Genomic DNA, 18,821 nt, shown 5'->3' with positions numbered 1-18,821 from the left:
AATTTAAAAAGTACAAAAACAAATATCAAAGTATATGTGTGTCTTTCTTCTGCAATCTAACCAAGTCAACATATAAAATGTTATGAAAATTGGAGGAAAACCTAAACAATTTGAAATGTTCAAAATAACCACATGTACCTATTCATAGATGTGTTGACCAAAAGTCTACTGACCTGCTATGTAAATAAACATCTAAAAGATCTCTCATTTCTGAGTCAGTAGAATAAAGTAGCATAACAAAGACAAAAACCACCAAAGGCTAATTGATGTAGTGTAGACAATTTAATGCTTTTGTACTCTCTTAAAACATCATTTGTACTACCTTAAGTTACAGTCTAAAAGATTCTATTGATAGTAAATACATACATACATCATTTAAGTTAATTAGGTAATAAAGCATTACCTATAAAGTCTGAATAATCAGAAAACTCATTTCAAAGAATTTAGTTTCCTCACTCACACCTTTATTGGAAATCACATATCCCCAAATTTATTAAATACTTTCTGCTCACATTTGATTTTTATGCAAGACACTGGAAAATAAAACTACAGAGATTCATATAAAACATCCTGACCAAAAAAAAAAAATTAGCTTCTATCTCCAGTACTGACATTATTTGAGGGAAAAATTATACAATGTCCAATTTTTAAGAATCATCGAATGTTCATATAGCAAGTATACACATTTTTGTTAATTTTCAGCAACTGACAATACATTTACAAAAACCATATGCCTTGAATGCCTCTCTTAAACTTTACTTTTGTATTATGTAGATTTAAGCTAAACTATTCTTATTTAAAATTTATTATAGACTATGAGTGTGGTAGATAGTACCTAACAGCAACATCCATTCATACAGAATTAATCTGGAGATTATACTATTATTCCTGGTTAATTGTTTTTCGGCTGTTAATTTTTTTTAACCCTATCTATTTAATACTATCAATACATAAATATGAAGAAAAAGTTTCTGCCTTGGTTAAAATAGTTGTCATAAGAAAATACCTGCAGAGCATTCAATGGAAATTCACATGCAAGAAAATCCTTCCCTCTTCTCTATTAGGTATAAACAAATAATTCATCAAGTAGATCAAGAAAGATAAAATTAAGAAATCACATTCATAACTCAAGCGGGTATTCTCTGTCACTTAATTTACACCAAACATAGTCTGGTTTCTGAAAGGTAATAAGCCAACTAATAGGTTGAATATTAGCCCAAGGCACTGAAGCTATCAACCCATGGAAAGAAATACAGCAAAATTTAAATAATTGACCACAGATGGGTAATCTCCAAGCTGGCACACTTTGAACTGTCTGAGTAATCTCTTTAGTATTTTCTTTGTAAACAAATCTGTCAGGATTAGTAGTAAAATATTAGTTTGATTAGTTGAATCTATGTGGTAATATTTATTTTATATAAAACAACAATGAAAAGCTTTGAAATAAATTAAAGTCATTTTACAACACTTAGGTTTCTAGTAGAATTACAATAATGCATACATTGTGGACTACCAAGCAGGTGTTTTAGAGTGCCAATAAAATAATGCTAATTAAAGCAAAGGAAGAGTTAATCTTAAATATGAGTAAGAAAACAGTCTAGATTTGGAAGGCATAAAAAAATCACTTTTAGCTTTTATTTAACCTATTCAAAAAGTGAGAAAACAACCCTTTCCTTAAGTCCTAGGCCAGAGGACCCAAAGTAATGAAGCAAATTAGACATACCAGCCATTCATATTCCAACTTAAGTTTACATATTTACCAACTTCTCTTATCCATCTCTTCTTTTTCCATTTCCCAAATTCTTTTAAAACTTTGATATTCAATGTAAGCTTTATTCAAGGTTTCCTTCTTTTTGCCTTGACAATACCTATTATCAAGGGTTTAGACATCATCTGTGTGGTACATTCAATCTCCATGTCTAGTTTCTATCTCTAGTCTCTCATTTCTGTTTGTAGACATTTCAAGTGAAAGTCCTCTCTTCAAACATAATAACCCATCTTTCCATCTCTATTCCGAATCAACTCTAGAGATTCCTTGCCAAACCTCAGGGCACGAAGAGAGGAGGACAATACTAAGGCTACTCGAGTTTAAAAGGAAAATTCTATGTCATTAGCATGTCTTACAAATTCCTTCATGTTCTAAACATGTGCTTTCCTGAGCAAATATTGCTTTCTCATGACTTTCTGACTTTGCTCAAATAGTTCTCTCTCCCTAGAATTCCCTTCTTCTCCTTACTCACTTAGGAAATTACTTGTTATTTCAGAAGATACAGAAAATCCTTCATTCATCTCCTCTGTGAAAAACAGGTAGTAGTTTCCCTCACTATCACCCCAAAGCAATACATATACATATATAAATATCCATATATATGTATGATTCTGCATACATGTATAAAGGAATGTATCATTCCAGAGAGCTCCTCTACTGCAGGCTGTCTTTCTTGTATCCCTAGTACCTAGTATGTACATAACATGAAAATAGTGTTTAATTTATGTCAGCTTCATTGTGTACATTTTACCTCCTAAATCTTTCTCTCAAATTTGTCCCTGCATCTCCAAATCTATAACTTTCACCACTCACTTTATCTTTTGTCCAAACAAATGTCTCATGATTAGTCTGTACCAATCCATTCCAAATATTGTAGACAGAATAATCTTTTTCAAAAGCCAAACTCAATCATCTCTGACCTTCACTTTCCTGTCTAGCCTCATGTTTCACCATCTACCACTTTGCATCTTCAGCTCATTGAGTGGATGATTTACAATCCTTCATTCTTGCCATACTCCCAACTTCTCTCTGGAGTGAATTCTACATCCATTTATAATAAAAACTCTCGATACAGGGGGTTTAGAGGGAACATACCTCAACATACTACAGGCCACACATGACAAGCCGAAAGGTAAGATAGTACTCAATGATGAAGAGCTGAAAGCATTTCCTCTAAGATCAAGAAGAAGACAAGGATGCCCACTCTCACCACTTTTATTCAACAAGGTATTAGAACTCTGAGCAACAGCAATCAGACAAGAAAAAAGAAATAAAAGAAATTCACACTGATAAGGAAGTAGAACTTCTGCAAATGACTTGATACTACACGTAAAAAAATCTTAAATAAGCCACTAAAGAATTACCAGAACTCATCAATGAATACAGTAAACTATGGGATACAAACTGACATACAAAAATCTGTTGTCTTTCTATACACTAATGATGAACTATCAGAAACAGAAATTAAGAAAACAATCTAGCCTACAATCACACACACACACAAAAATAATGACTAAAATATCTAGGAACAAACCTAACTAATTAGGTAAAAAAACTGTACTCAGAAAACTATAATACACTGATGAAATAAACTGAAAATGACACAAAGAGATAAAAAAATACACCATGAACATGAATTGGAAGAACTAATGTTGTTAAAATGACCATCTTACCAGCCTCCTGAGAAATCTGTATGTAGGTCAAGAAGCAACAGTTAGCACCAGACACGGAACAATAGACTGGTTCCAACTTGGGAAAGGAGTACATCAAGGCTGTATATTGTCACCCTGCTTATTTAACTTATGTGCAGAGTACATCATGCAAAATGCTAAACTGGATGAAGCACAAGCTGGGATCAAGATTGCCAGAAGAAATATCAATAACATCAGATACGCAGAAGACACCACACTTATGGCAGAAAGCGAAGAAGAGCTGAAGAGCCTCTTGATAAAAGTGAAAGAAGAGAGTGAAAAAGTTGGCTTAAAACTCAACATTCAAAAAACTAAGATCATGGCATCTAGTCCCATCACTTCACAGAAAATAGATGGGGAAACAATGGAAACATTGACAGACTTTATTTTTTAGGGCTCCAAAATCACTGCAGATGGTGACTGCAGCCATGAAATGAAAAGACCCTTGCTCTGTGGAAGAAAAGTTATGACCAACCTAGACAGCATATTAAAAAGCAGACACATTACTTTGCCAACGAAGGTCCATCTAGTCAAAGCTATGGTTTTTCCTGTAGTCATGTTTGGATGTGAGAGTTGGACTATAAAGAAAGCTGAGCACCAAAGAACTGATGCTTCTGAACTGTGATGTTGGAGGACTCTTGACAGTCCCTTGGATGGCAAAGAGATCAAACCAGTCAATCCTAAAGGAAATCAACCCTGAATGTTCACTGGAAGGACTGATGTTGAAGCTAAAGCCCCAATACTTTCACTACCTGATATGAACTCATGAAAAAGACCCTGATGCTGGGAAAGACTGAAGGCAGGAGAAGGGGATAGGGACAATAGAGGATGCGGTGGTTGGATGGCATCACCGGCTTGACGAACATGAGTCTGAGCAAGCTCAGGGAGTTGGTGATGGACAGGGAAGCCTGGCGTGCTGCAGTCCATGGGGTCACAAAGAGTTGGTCACGTCTGAGCGACTGAACTAAACTGGGCTGAAAAATGACCATATTGCCTAAGGCAATCTACAGTTTCAATGCAATCTATATCAAAATACCAAAGGCACTTTTCACAGAACAATTACAAAGAATTCTAAAATTTGTATGGAAACACAAAAGACTCCAAATAGCCAAAACAATCTTAAGAAAGAACAAAACTAGTGGTACCATGTTCCCTGATTTTGTAACCGAGCAGGACCCTTATGGGCTTTCCTGGGACAGACCCCTACACCCAGGTCCTCTGGCTCTGCTCCTCTCTTAAGTACCTAATAACATAAATTAGTGCAGCCACCATGGAAAACAGTAGATAGACTCCTCAAAAAATTAAAAATTCACAAGATCAAACAATTTCATGCCTAGGATACAAAAACACCAACTGGAAAATATACACATCACTTAGCAGCATTTACAATAGCCAAGATATAGAAGCAACCTAAGTGCCCATAAATGGATAAAGAAAATGTGGTGTATATATACAATGGAATCATACGCAGTCATAAAAAAATGAAACCTTCCCACTTGTTACAACATGAATCGATGTAGAGGGTATTATTCTAAATGAAGGAAGCATGAGAAAAACAAATATTGTATGATTTCACTTAAATGTGGAGCCTAAAAAACAAATGAATAAACATAGTCAAAACAGACTCATAGATACAGAGAACAGGCGGCTGCCAGAGAGGAAGGGGCTCAAGAAAGGAGAGAAATAGGTGACAGAGATTAAGAGGTATAAAATTCCAGCTGCAAAATAAGTGAGTCATAGGGATGAAAAGCAACATGGGGATACAGTCAATAATAATGTAGTATCTTTATACAGTAACAGATGGTAACTAGATTTATTGTGGTAATGATTTGAAATGTATAGAAATATTGAATCACTGTGTTACATAACAGGACCTAACAAAGTGCTGTGGGTCAATTATACCTCAAAAACAAGCAAACAAACAAACTCATTGAAAAAGAGATCACTGTGGTTAACAGAGGTAGAAGGCGGGCGAGGAGGAACTGAAAGAAATCAAAAAGAATGAACTTAAAGTTATAAGATAAGTACTAGGGATAAAATGCAAAATATGATAAATATAATTAATATAATTGTTGTATGTTATATTTGAGTGCTGTTAAGAGAGTAAATCCTAAGAGCTCTCATCACAGTAAAAAAAAAAATTTTTTGTATTTCTTCAGTTTTGTAATTATATGAGATAATAGATAATGACTAAACTTACTGTGGTAATCATTTCATGATGTAGGTGAGTCACATCATTACAATGCACACAACTTTATAGTGCTATATGTCAATTGTATCTCAATAAAACTTGAAGGGAAAAATAGTATTTTCACATAACCTAAGCCCATCCTCTCATATACTTTTAAATCATCCCTTGATTACTTAGAATATCTAATATAATGTACACCTATGTAAATAGTTGCAAATAGAACGCAAACATTCTGTGTGCCTGTGAGCTGCAAATTCAAGCTTTGCTTTTAGGAACTTTCTGGAATTTTTTTTTCATGAATATTTTGATCTGCAGTTAGTTGAGTCTGTGGATGTGTAACTGTAGATAAGGAGGGCTAGCTGTATTCTTTATCACAGCTGCAGAAATTTCACATTCACCTTGATGATATTTAATAAATGCCTGCCTCCTCCACTAAACTGTAAGCTCCTTGGAGGCTAAAATCATGTCCAATTTTGTTCCATATGTATCCCCAGGATGAAGAGCACTGCATCTGTCACACAGTAGAAGCTCAATGAATATTTACTGAAAATATGAGGAAATGGTCTCATTTTGCACAGAAACTTAGACCTAACAGTTCACTGTCTTTTCTGCCACTTCCCCAAGGCCTTCTTTGCTTCACCCAATCACTTGCCATGTCCACCTTCTTAATGTTTCTCTTACTAGTACTTTTCACTCTTCCTTGTAACAATTATTTCAACAAACATTTATAGGACACCTTATATGTGCCAGACACTGTCTTCAGCATTGAGGAGGCAGTTGCAAAGAAACAGGCAAAAATTCAAGTTTGTGGAACTTAAACTCCAGGATGCCATAGAAGGAGGGCATAACAGACAGTTAGGAATCAAATTGAAAATGAAAAAACATGGTAAGTACTAGAGAGAAAGAAAAAAAGCAAGCAAAGGGGATATCAAACATTGTGAGATGGTAGTTGAAATTTTAAATAAGGTGGCCAAGGATGATATCTCTAAAACGGTGTTACTCAAATAAAGACCAGAAGTGAGGGAGCCAGTCATGTTAGCTCTATTGGAAAATTTAGTGTAGATGACCTTGCTATAAGTCAGTATACTAAGAAATGAACACCAGCAAAAAAGAATAAAAAGGCACCCAGAAACACACACCCATGTAGGGACTCAGGGATGGAAGAAATTAAGGCGCTTTAGAAAACCACTGTTACGTAGAAGAGAATAAGAATGGATATTCAAAATTACAACCTTAAGCCAATTAGGAAGAGTTTGACTTAAATGCCCAGACATTAAGGTAGGTAAGGTTACCTTTTGGAAAGACGTATAAGACTTTTTACCCAAAACCAACATAAAACAAAATAAATGAACACCAGTTATACAACTTAAAGCAGTAACTGGAATATGCAATCATCCCAGCTAAAAATCAAACACAAGGGTTAAAAATGTTTTTATTGTTTTTGCATCTAACTAGTTAATTCTTGATCTTTCATTATCATAGAAGTAGAAAGTATCAGAGACTGCAATACTGTGGTTAACATCCTAAACTGACCTAATGAGCTAGAGAGGAATGCTGTATTTCATCTTATTTAAAAAGCAAATTAATACCTTACTTTTTATATCATAATGCAAATGAATATCTGACTTTTTATATCATAAATTTCCCTTTATGGATATAATTATATATTATTAACTAAATAACTTTAGAAAAATCTGGGCAGTTTCTATTACGAAAATGATGTTACAAAAATAGTAAACCAAGAAAAAGAAAATATTTTTCTTTCATAATTATCTACATTCTCCTTTTTGAAATAGCTCACTTTGTATTTAAGTTCTAAGTAGTTCTTAGCAAGAAAAGTTGGCTTCATGTTCATTCATTAGTTTGCTGTTTTGATCATTTTAAATTAAACCAAAATCATGACTTTCTATTCAAAAATGTTGGTTTCACACGTATTTACTCAAAGAAGAAATCACCTTGGTAGAAATATTCTGGACTGGTGGAAAAGACAGTCTTCATGAGACTATTTTGAAGGTCATTTCTAAAATAGGAAGGGCACATGACTGACTTTGCTTTACTTCATGATTTCTGCTATAAAGGAAGAGTAAAATCAAAACCATAGTGAAGAAACATAAGGTAGCAAGGGACAAGCAAAAGAAGGAAAAACGTAGAGAAGATGGAAAATCATGAAGTCCGTTTCCCTTTTTAGCATTAACACTATTTCCTAAAAACATTCTCCTACAGTTTCCTGCCCCTGATACCATGCTTTCTCTCCAGCTCTATTTCTAAGACTTAGTCTATTGGTGGTTCTAGTCAATTTATCCTGTACCTTTATTTGAGCAATTTCTCCCCATCTCCTATCATTACAAATAGAAGATTTCCTACCCAGAGCGAAAGATCAATCTGGGAACAAACTCTGAAAAAACCAGTGACCTGACCATTGAGACAGACCAGAACTCCTCGGCAGAGTGTTGTGATAACAAAAGAAGCATGTTGTTGTTCAGTTGCTCAGTTGTATCCAACTCTCTGCAACCCCATGGAGTATTTTCATATAACCTATGCCCATCCTCTCATATGTTTTAAATCATCCCTTGACTATTCAGAATACCTGATACAATGTACATACTATGTCGGTTCAGTTCAGTTGCTCAGTCCTGTCCGACTCTTTGCAACCCCATGAATCGCAGCACACCAGGCCTCCCTGTCCATCACTAACTCCCAGAGTCCACCCAAACCCATGTCCATCGAGTCAGTGATACCATCCAACTATTCACCTCTGTCGTCCCCTTCTGCTCCTGCCCTCAATCTTTCCCAGCATCAGGGTCTTTTCAAATGAGTCAGCTCTTCGCATCAGGTGGTCGAAGTACTGGAGTTTCAGCTTCAACATCAGTCCCTCCAATGAACACCCAGGACTGATCTCCTTTAGGATGGACTGGTTGGATCTCCTTGCAGTCCAAGGGACTCTCAAGAGTCTGTTCCAACACCACAGTTCAAAAGCATCAATTCTTCGGCGCTCAGCTTTCTTTATAGTCCAACTCTCACATCCATACATGACTACTGGAAAAACCATAGCCTTGACTAGACGGACCTTTGCTGGCAAAGTAATGTCTCTGCTTTTTAATATGCTGTCTAGGTTGGTCATAACTTTCCTTCCAAGGAGTAAGCGTCTTTAATTTTATGGCTGCAATCACCATCTGCAGTGACTTTAAAGCCCAGAAAAATTACATACCATGTAAATAGTTGTAAACTGAACATAAGTGTTTTATGTGCATGCAAGGTTTCCCTGTCCTACAAAATCTCCTGGAGTTTACTCAAACTCACGTCCATCGCGTCAGTGATGCCATCCAACCATCTCATCCTGTCTTCCCACCTGCTTCTTCCTGCCTTCAATCTTTCCCAGCATCAGAGTCTGTTCTAATGAGTCAGTTCTTTGCAGCAGGTGGCCAAAGTGATGTCTCTGCTTTTTAAAACGTTGTCCAGGTTTGTCATAGCTTTTCTTCCAAGGAGCAAGTATCTTTTAATTTCAAGCCTACAGACACCATTTGCAGTGATTTTGGAGTCCAAGAAAAAGTCTGTCACTGTTTCCATTGTTTCTGCATCTATTTGCCATGAAGTGATGGGACCAGATGCCATGATTTTAATGTTTTTTGAAAGTTGAGTTTTAAGCCAGCTTTTTCACTTTCCCTTTTCACTTTCATCAAGAGGCTCTTTAGTTCCTCTGCACTTTATGCCAATAGAGTGATGTCATCTGCATATCTGAGGTTATTGATATTTCTCCAGGCAATCTTGATTCCAGCTTGAGCTTCATCCAGTCCAGCATTTTGCATGATGTACTCTGCACAGAAGTTAAATAAGCAGGGTGACAATATACTGTCTTGATATACTCCTTTCCCAACTTTAAACCAGTCCATTATTCCATGTGTGGTTCTAACTGTTGCTTCTTGATCTGCATGCAGGTTTCTCAGGAAGCAGTTAAAGTAGTCTGGTATTCCCATCTCTTTAAGAATTTTCCAGTTTGTTGTGTTCCACACAAAGGCTTTAGTGTAGTCAATGAAGCAGAAGTAGATGTTTTTCTGGAATTAACATACTTCAAATGACTGAGCACTGATGTAGTCCCTCATGTGCCAAGGAAGCTAGTGATCTATGCTCTAGGGATGTTAGACCAAAATACCTGACCTATAAGTTTAGAGGCCTAATACTGAAGCTTTTGTAGGCTGACCACTAGGTACTAAGAACTAATACTAATGGTGGGGGAAAAAAAAAAAAAACCATAAACCACATAATCTGATTGGTAACTAGGGGCATTCAAGTCCAACTAATATCATTTATTACTACATGATTCCAATACAACAGAAGGACTGGACATATTTCCTCTTTTTTTTTTCTGCAGTTAACATGTAACTTTGTACAAAATGCTACTGAGATCAACACTAATGGAAAGCACAGACAACAATATATAAAAGTGCTTCACAAACATTAAAATCTTCTACAACTTCATGTTGTTGCTACTAGTAGTATTTTTCCCAGCATACACTGGCCTCATGTGAAAAATCCTCCATCTTTATAAATATATTGTATATCCAGAGTTAATTTCTTTTGCTGTTCAAAAAGAAAAAAAAAAAAGACTATATATATATATATATAAAACAAAATATTTGTCTTTTCTGGAAATTTAATTATAAATATAGAAAAATACTCTATATCACAAAGAGCAAATGACTATGACAAGGATAAAATATATCCTTAAAATTAGTATACAATGCAATATAACATCTTATACATTAAGGACTCAAACAAACCAAGTGAAACGTTTACACATAAAAGAAAAGGTAAGTTGCTATAAAAATGCATATCAATATTTTCTGAAACAACATTCATGAAAGCAAATAAAATCTTTAAATGTACATTATCTCCTTTGCTTCACCCAAAGGAGACAAAAACTAGCACCCACAAAAACAAAGAAGAGAGCTCACAGATCATTACAGTAAGGTGAGTCACCATGAAGCTCTGTAACTTGGTTTATTATAAAATAACACTTTAAGTTTGCTACTTACAGCTAAGGAGTTATATGAGGAGAAGGTAGTGGAAGAAGAGTAAAATGAAATGTTCTGAGAATTCACAAGGTCAAGGTATACTCACTAGCACTTTTAACAAAAACAGTATGGGACATAGAAAAACAATAGGAAAAGAAAGAACCATTGGACCTAGCCTCTTCCAGTAACTATGATTAGACTATTGATCAGGGACTAGTGTTGACCTAAATAGAGAGTAACCAGTACTCAGGATGACTCATGCAAATGTGCTTTGTGAACAGAAAAACTTCACCCGTTTCTTTTTCTTCCTGTAAGCTTCCCTTACAGAATGGACATTTGTTTCTTCCTAGGTCTCTATTTACTGAACTTGAAGAATGGCTCAAATAAAACTTAAAATTCAGTACATATATCTGACTTTTTAAATGGAAGATCATTTTCACAACAATGGAACCACATTTATTTGGGAGTTATCATCAAAGCAGGAAAACTGTAATTTCTAATTAATTTTTAGGCTAAATTTAAAGCAAAAAAAAATTTAATTCTCATATTTGAATGGCAAAAAAAGTAGGATTCAGTTTCTGGAGTATAAAAAGAGCAAATCATAAGAAGATAATTTAAAGACACTGGATAGGCAAAAGAATTGATTAAGTTATTGATCTTATTTATGTAAATAAAGTTCCAATGTCCTGTATTTATACTGTGCTTCTAAATTCTAATGAAGAAAATTATATTCACTGATAAAACTATATTAAGTCACTGAAAGAAAAGCAAGAAAATTCTCACAGACACTGAACTTACCAGAAAGGGTGGATATACACTCAAGAAATACACTGCAATTATTAAAGATTTTAATATGAAAACCATTGTAATCATATGCAAATTATAAAAGCACATAATATAAAATGAGTATTTTAAATAGCACTAATATCTTTATGGGAAATTAAGTAGGAACAACTTATTATCCTTTTAGTTATAAACTATGTAACTATGACTAGACTATTGCTCAGGGATTTCTAAAACTAAGAATTGTTAAAGAAACTAGGAAACATTTTGGCACAAATGAGTAACTCATTTAGCTAAAGACTCCCTGGTTCAGTGGTAAAGAATCCACCTGCCAAGCAGAAGGGGTAGGTTTGATCCCTGGGTCAGGAAGATCCCCTGGAGAAGGAAATGGCTACCCACTACAGTATTCCTGCCTGGGAAATCCCAAGAGTAGAGGAGCCTGGGAGACTACAGTCCATGCAGTTGCAAAAGAGATGAAGACAATTTACCAACTAAATAACAAAAAGGCCAAATAAAATTTGAAAATACAACCAGAAAACTCACTTCTGAATCAGTTTTTCATATTTCTTATGATATGAAAAAGTGTTTTATAAATAGCATTAAATATATATATTCCGGTTAGAGAAAATATGCTAAATTTACCATTGAGATTCAAATGTCCATATGCCCCACCCTAAAACTCTACGAGGAAATTCTAAATTCGATAGTCTGAATAACGTGGGTTTCACTAGTACACATTAGAGCTGATAAACTGTAGTTTTTACCAAAAAAAGAAGAGATAAGAAAAAATTTTAATTAAATGATCAAATATAAGAACTCAATATATAATTGTCTAATTGGTTTGTGTTTATTACTGATGCCTGCCTAAAAGATTTTAAATACCTTAACAAGAGTATGTAAAATGTTCATCACATCACCAGGTAGCACAGACCACCTATAAATGTGACAAGTATCTGAAATATCAGATAAGGTATTAAATAAATTGTTGTTGTTGCTCAGTCGCTAAGTCATGTCAGATTCTTTGCAACCCCGTGGACTACAGCAGAGCGGGTTCCTCTGTCCTGTGCTATCTCCTGGAGTTTGCTCAAACTCATGTCCATTTAGTCAGTGATACCATCCAACTATCTCATCCTCTGTCGTCCCCTTCTCCTCCTACCCTCAACCTTTCTCAAAATCAGGGTCTTTTCCAATGAGTCAGGTCTTCACATCAGGTGGCCAAAGTATAGGAGCTTTAGCTTCAGCATCAGTCCTTCTAATGAATACTTAGGATTGATTTCCTTTAGGATTGATTGGTTTGATCTCCTTGCAGTCCAGGAGACTCCAAAGAGTCTAGCACAATTCAAAAGCATTAATTTTTCAGTGCTCAGCCTCTTTACGGTCTAACTTTCACAACAGCACATGACTCCTGGAGAAACCATAGCTTTGACAATATGGACCTTTGACAGCAAAATGATGTTTCTGCTTTTTAATATGCTATCTGGTTTTGTCATAGCTTTCCTTTCAAGGAGCTAGTGTATTTTAATTTCATGGCTGCAGTCACCATCTGCAGTGATTCTGGAGCCCAAGAAAAGAGAACCTGTCACTGCTTCCACTTTTTCACCATCTGTTTGCCATGAAATGATGGGACTGGATGCCATGATCTTAGTTTTTTTAATTTTGAGTTTGAAGCCAGCTTTTTCACTCTCCTCTTTCACCCTCATCAGGAGGCTCTATAGTTCCTCTTTATGTTCTGCCATTAGAGTGGTATCATCTGCATATCTGAGGTTATTAATGTTTCTCCCAGCTATCTTGATATCAGCTTGTGATTCATCCAGCCTAACATTTCACATGATGTACTCTGCATATAAGTTAAATAAGCAGGGTGAGAATACAGAGCCTTGTCGTATCCCTTTTCCAGTTTTGACCCACTCAGTTGTTCCATGTCCAGTTCTAACTATTGCTTCTTGATCCACATACAGGTTTCTAGGTAAGGTCATCTGGTATTCCCACCTCTTTGAGAATTTTCCACAGTTTGCTGTGATTCACACAGTCAAAGGCTTTAGTGTAGCCAATGAAGCAGAAGTAAATGTTTTTCTGGAATTCCCTTGCTTTCTCCATGATCCAATGAATGTTGGCAATCTGATCCCTGGTTCCTCTGCATCTTCGAAACCAGCTTGTACTTCTGCGAGGTCTCAGTTCACACACTGCTGAAGCCTACCTTGAAGGATTTTGAGCATAACCTAGCTAGCATGAGAAATGAGTGCAATTGTAGAGAAGTTTGAACATGATTTTCCAGTCATGCAGCCACTGCCGAGTTCTCCACAACTGCTGACATGCTGAGTGCAGCACTTTAACTGCAATGTCTACTAGGGTTTTTAAATAGTTCAGCTGGAATGACATCACCTCACCTGGCTTTGTTCATAGTAACACTTTCTAAGGCCCACTTGACTTCATGGTACTAATAAAATAGCGTATATAATAAACATAAAACCAATCACGAAATTAGTATTAATGGGGCTTTAAAATATATATTAAACATATTTTAGAAGTACACATAGAAAAAAAATCTGCAAGAAACATAGAATCTGTGACAGTAAAATAGAAAAGCAACAATATTTATGTCACTTGAATGTTTGCATATAATTATGAAACAATCATCTATTTCTAGTAGCCATGAATTAATATAAAAAAGTGTGTTTTCTTCAAATCAGTAACTTGCATTTTTTAAGCAAATTTTTATTATGCTAAAACAAACAACATAAAACCTAATCATCTTAACCATTTTTAAGTGTAGCTTTCAATGGTAGGAATTAAACACATCCGTAGTGTTACACAACCATCACTACCATCCATTTACAAAACTCATTTTACCTTCTCAAACTCCATACTTACTAAACAATAACTCCCCCATTCCTCTCTTCCCTAGCTCCTAGCAACTGCCATTCTACTTTCTGTCTCCACGATATTGATTACACTAAGTGTCTCTTATAAGTGGAATCATATAGTTTAGTATGTATGACTGACTTGTTCATCTATCAAAATGTCTTTACGGTTCATCCATGCCGTAGCATACTGAAGAATACCCTTCTTTGTAAGGCTGGATAATACCCTGTGATATGTGTAGGTCATATGTTGCTTCTCTTCACCCATCAACGAACACTTGAGTTAGCCCCATGTTCTAGATATTGTGAATGCTGCCATGAACATGGGTGTGCAAATATTTTGCTTCAAGAAACTTCTTTCAATCCTTTTGAGTACATATTCTCAGAAATGGAATTGCTGGATCATAATATTCTGCTTTAAATGTTTTTCACAGCATCTGTATCATTTTATATTCTATAAGCAGTGCTCGAGGGTTCCAATTTCTCCACATCCTCACCAAACACTTGTTTTCTCATTTTTTGACAGTAGTCATTCTAATGGTTGTGGGGTAGTATCCCACTGTAGTTTTGATTTTCATTTCCCTAATTTATGATCTTTGTGAATCATTTCATGTGGTTATTTGGCCATTTATATCTCTTCTTTGGAGAAATGTCTATTCAAGTTCTTTGCCCATTTTTGAATCAGGTCATTTGTTCTGCACTGTTGAGTTTTAAATTTTTTCCATATATTCTGCATATTAAATTGATATCAAATATATGATTTGCAAATATTTTCCCATTCTATAAGTCACCTTTTCAATTATGTTGGTAGTGTCTTTTCATGCACAAATTTTTTAAATTTTCATGAAGTACAATTTATCTATTTTTTTCTTTCACTACCTTTCTTTCACTACCCAAGAAATCACTGCTAAATCCAATGTCATGAAGTTTTTGTTCTAAGAGTGTTATGCTTTTAGGTGTTACATTTAGACCTTTGATCCACTTTGAGCAAATTTATTTATGTAGTATTATGTAAGAGTCCGACTTAACTCTTCTCTACATGGATATCCAGTTTTCTCAGCGCTATTTATTAAAAAGAATGCCCTTTCCCACTGAATGTCCTAGGCGCCCTTGTCAAAAGTCACTTGGCCATACACGTGAGAGCTTACTCCCAGGCTTTCTTTCCCATCCCACTGGCTCACACGTCTGACTTTACGCCGGTATCGCTCTCATGATTGCTGTACTTCCGCAGTAAGTTCTGAAATTGGCAAACACGAGTTTTCCAGGTTTGGTCTTTTTCAAGATTGTTTTGACCATTCAGGGTTCCTTTAGCTTCGATATGAATTTTAGGATGGATTTTGCTATTTCTAAGATAACATCATTAAGATTTTGGAACAAATTTCATTGAATCAGTAGGCAGCTTTGGGTCACACTGACATTTTAGCAATATTAAGTATTCTATTTTTTTTTAATGTACATACTTTTTTAATGCAAAAATGCAGAAAATTTCCTTTATAAACAATTTCTCATAGATCTACCATGTAATGTCAAAGGTACCTGTAGTCCCATTAACTATGATTCTCATGACTGAAAAGAGCCAGATCAAATACATCTAGAAAAAAAGAGGCACACTAGATTATGAATTCTACTGAAGACAAAGACCATTATTTTAAATACTTTTAAATTTCCCAATTCCTGATAGGGTTCTCAGAGCAGTTTCTTGGTTAATGAATAGTAAATTGATTTATTGATGAAATTAGTAACCATGGAGCTTCCTGATGATATAAAATCAGTGGATAATTCACAGAAACTAGCTTCCAGATTTTCATTTTAATTACTACTGTGAAACAACATAATTTAGTACCAAATGTTTAAAAACCCATTATAATTACCAGACTCTGAAACACACATTATTTAGATCTCATCAACTACACAAAACTCATTCATTTTTCTTTTGAAAAAGGTAGTAGAAATCTCAAAGAATAACAGAGAGACTACTAACTAAAGGTATGATAACTAATTGAGCACCATGATTCCATTCTCAGGACCTCCCAAGAGGCTGGAAGGAGGAAGGGAAGAAGTGAGGATGTTGGAGAAATAAGGGTCGCTCTTAACTTCTGGTCCCTTTTGTGCTGTAAGGCAATGCAAGGCCTAGCAAAAAAGAAAACTGCTGAGGCTGGAGAGTAAAACAAAAGCTTTTGGTTCAGACGGTAAAGGAGGCCCTGGAGAACAGTAGACTCAGTTTATCTAGAAGGCAGTGCTGGAGTTGGCTTCAGCAACTAGGGTGTTTCTTCTTAGCGTCCACGTCTTTTGTAATTTCTTCAAGTTTTTTAGCCAGGTTTGGTATGTCATAGTTTTGAGCCAGATACATTCCCACCACGTTGTCAAGAGTAAATCCAAGCAAGAACTGGAGCATAGGGTCAGCAAGAAGGGCGCGAAAGGCGGTTGCAGCTCCAAGGGCTGTTGGGACCTACCTCCCCCCAATATTAAGTATTCTAATCCATGAACACATGATGTGTTTTTTTTTTTTTTTTTTTTTTTACAAATATCTTGTAGATGTCATTGTATGTGTCTTTCACTTCCTTGGTTATATTTATTCCTAAGTACTTCATTCTTTTCAATGCTATTACAAATGGAACCATATCATAATTTTCATTTCAGATTGTTGATTGTTCATGTATAGATTTTTTGTGTGCTGCCTTTGTAAGCTGCTACTTCACCAAATTAATTTATGAGTTCTTTTTGTTTTGATTTGGGCTATTTCTTGTATGTGGGATCTCTAGCGTTTTCTATGTATAAGAGCGTATCATCTGCAGTTATAGTATTACTTCTTCCTTTCCAATATGGATGCCTTTTGTTTCTTTTTCTTGCCTAACTGCTCCAGCTAGAACTCCCAGTAGTTTGTTGAATAGAGTTGGTGAAATGGGCATCACTGTCATGTTCCTGATCTTAGAGGAAACTCTTTCAGTATTTCACTACTGAGTATCATATTTACTGTGGGTTTTTCATATAAGGCTTTTATTACATGGAGGTACTTTCCTTCTATTCTAGCTTGTTGAGTGTTTTTATTATGAAAAAGTGGTAAGTTTTGTGTAAAATGATTTTTCTGCATCGACTAAGATGACTACATGCTTTTTCTTTTTCCTTCATTTTGTTGATGTGACATATAACATTGATCAATTTTTTTTGTTTGATGAAAACACTGCATTTCAGGAATAAATTCTACTTGGTCATGGTGTATAATTCTATAAGTGTGCTACTGAACTCTGTTTACAAGTATCTGCTGAGGATTTTTGTGTCAATGTTTATAAGAGATATCAGTCTGTAGTTTTCTTTGCTTGTAGTGTCTCTGTCTAGCTTTGGTATCAAGAACATGCTGGCCTTATAGGATGAGTTAGAAAGTATTCCCTCCTCTTCAGTTTTTTCAGAAAAGTCTGATATGGGTTCATACTAATTCGCCACTGAATGTTTGCTAGAATTCACCAGTGAAGCCATCAGGTCTGGGGCTTTTCTTTGTCAAGAGATTGTTGAGTACTGATTCAATGTCCTTACTAGTTATAGGTCTATTCAGATTTTCTATTTCTTCTTGATTTAGTCTTGGTAGGTCTTGTTGTTTCTAGGAATTTATCCATTTAATCTAAGCTGGCTCAGTCGGTAAAGAATCTGCCTGCAGTGCAGGAGACCCGGGTTCAATCCTTGGGTCAGGAAGATCCCCTGGAGAAGGAAATGGCAACTCACTCTAGTATTTTTGCCTGGAAAATCCCATGGACAGAGGAGCCTGGCGGGCTACAGTCCATGGGGTCACAAGAGTCAGACACGACTTAGCAACTAAACCACCATCAAATTTGTAGGCATACAGTCGTTCTTAGAACTCGCATATAAACCTTTCTATTTCTGTAGAATTGGTGGCTATCACCCCATTTTCAATTTGTTGAGTCTTCTCTCTTTTTCTCTTAGTTCTTCTAGCTAAGACTGTCAATGTTGTTTTTGTTCCTGTTGTTCAGTTGCCAAGTCACATCTGACTCTTCACAACCCCATGAATGGCTACATGCCAGGCCTCCTTGTCCCTCACCATCTCCCATAGTTTGCCCAAGTTCATGTCCATTACATTAGTGACGCCATCCAATCATTTCATCCTCTGTTGCCCTTTTCTCCTTCTGCCTTCCATCTTTCCCAGCATCAGGGTCTTTCCCAATGAGTCAGCTATTCATATCAGGTGGCCAAAGTATTGAAGTTTCAGCTTCAGCATCAACCCTTCCAATGAGTATTCATAGTTGATTTCCTTTAAGATTGACTGGTTTGACCTTCTTGCTTTCCAAGGGACTCCCAAAAGTCTTCTCCAACACCAGAGTTCAAAAGCATCAATTCTTCAGCACTCTGCCCTCTTTATGGTCCAGCTCTCACAACTGCACATGAATACTGGAAAGGCCATAGCCTTGACTATATGGACCTTTGTCGGCAAAGTGATGTCTTTGCTTTTTAACACACTGTCTAGGTTTGTCATAGCTTTCCCACCAAGAAGCAATCATCTTCTAA

The 18,821-nt window shown here is 35.8% G+C and overlaps 2 protein-coding genes across 5 annotated transcripts in view; both read right to left on the bottom strand.

Annotated features, from left to right (window-relative positions):
• The window catches only part of METTL15 (methyltransferase like 15), a 202,129-nt gene that overhangs the window by 171,121 nt on the left and 12,187 nt on the right, over window positions 1-18,821 (bottom strand). The gene's annotated exons all lie outside the window — the stretch shown is intronic.
• On the bottom strand, window positions 16,101-17,932 carry LOC122697545 (short transmembrane mitochondrial protein 1-like). The gene has a single exon (XM_043908417.1). It carries the CDS (start codon window positions 16,699-16,701, stop codon window positions 16,558-16,560), a length of 144 nt encoding a protein of 47 aa, XP_043764352.1. The 5' UTR covers window positions 16,702-17,932; the 3' UTR covers window positions 16,101-16,557.

Source organism: Cervus elaphus, chromosome 1, assembly GCF_910594005.1.
Source record: "Cervus elaphus chromosome 1, mCerEla1.1, whole genome shotgun sequence".
NCBI classification, from domain to species: domain Eukaryota; kingdom Metazoa; phylum Chordata; class Mammalia; order Artiodactyla; family Cervidae; genus Cervus; species Cervus elaphus.
The sequence above is the reverse complement of the archived record's forward strand: the minus strand, read 5'-3'. Positions and strand labels throughout refer to the sequence as shown.

What these genes read in the sequence shown, in the direction of transcription:
- LOC122697545 (XM_043908417.1), bottom strand. Translation starts at nt 16,701, where the DNA reads ATGCTCCAGTTCTTGCTTGGATTTACTCTTGACAACGTGGTGGGAATG.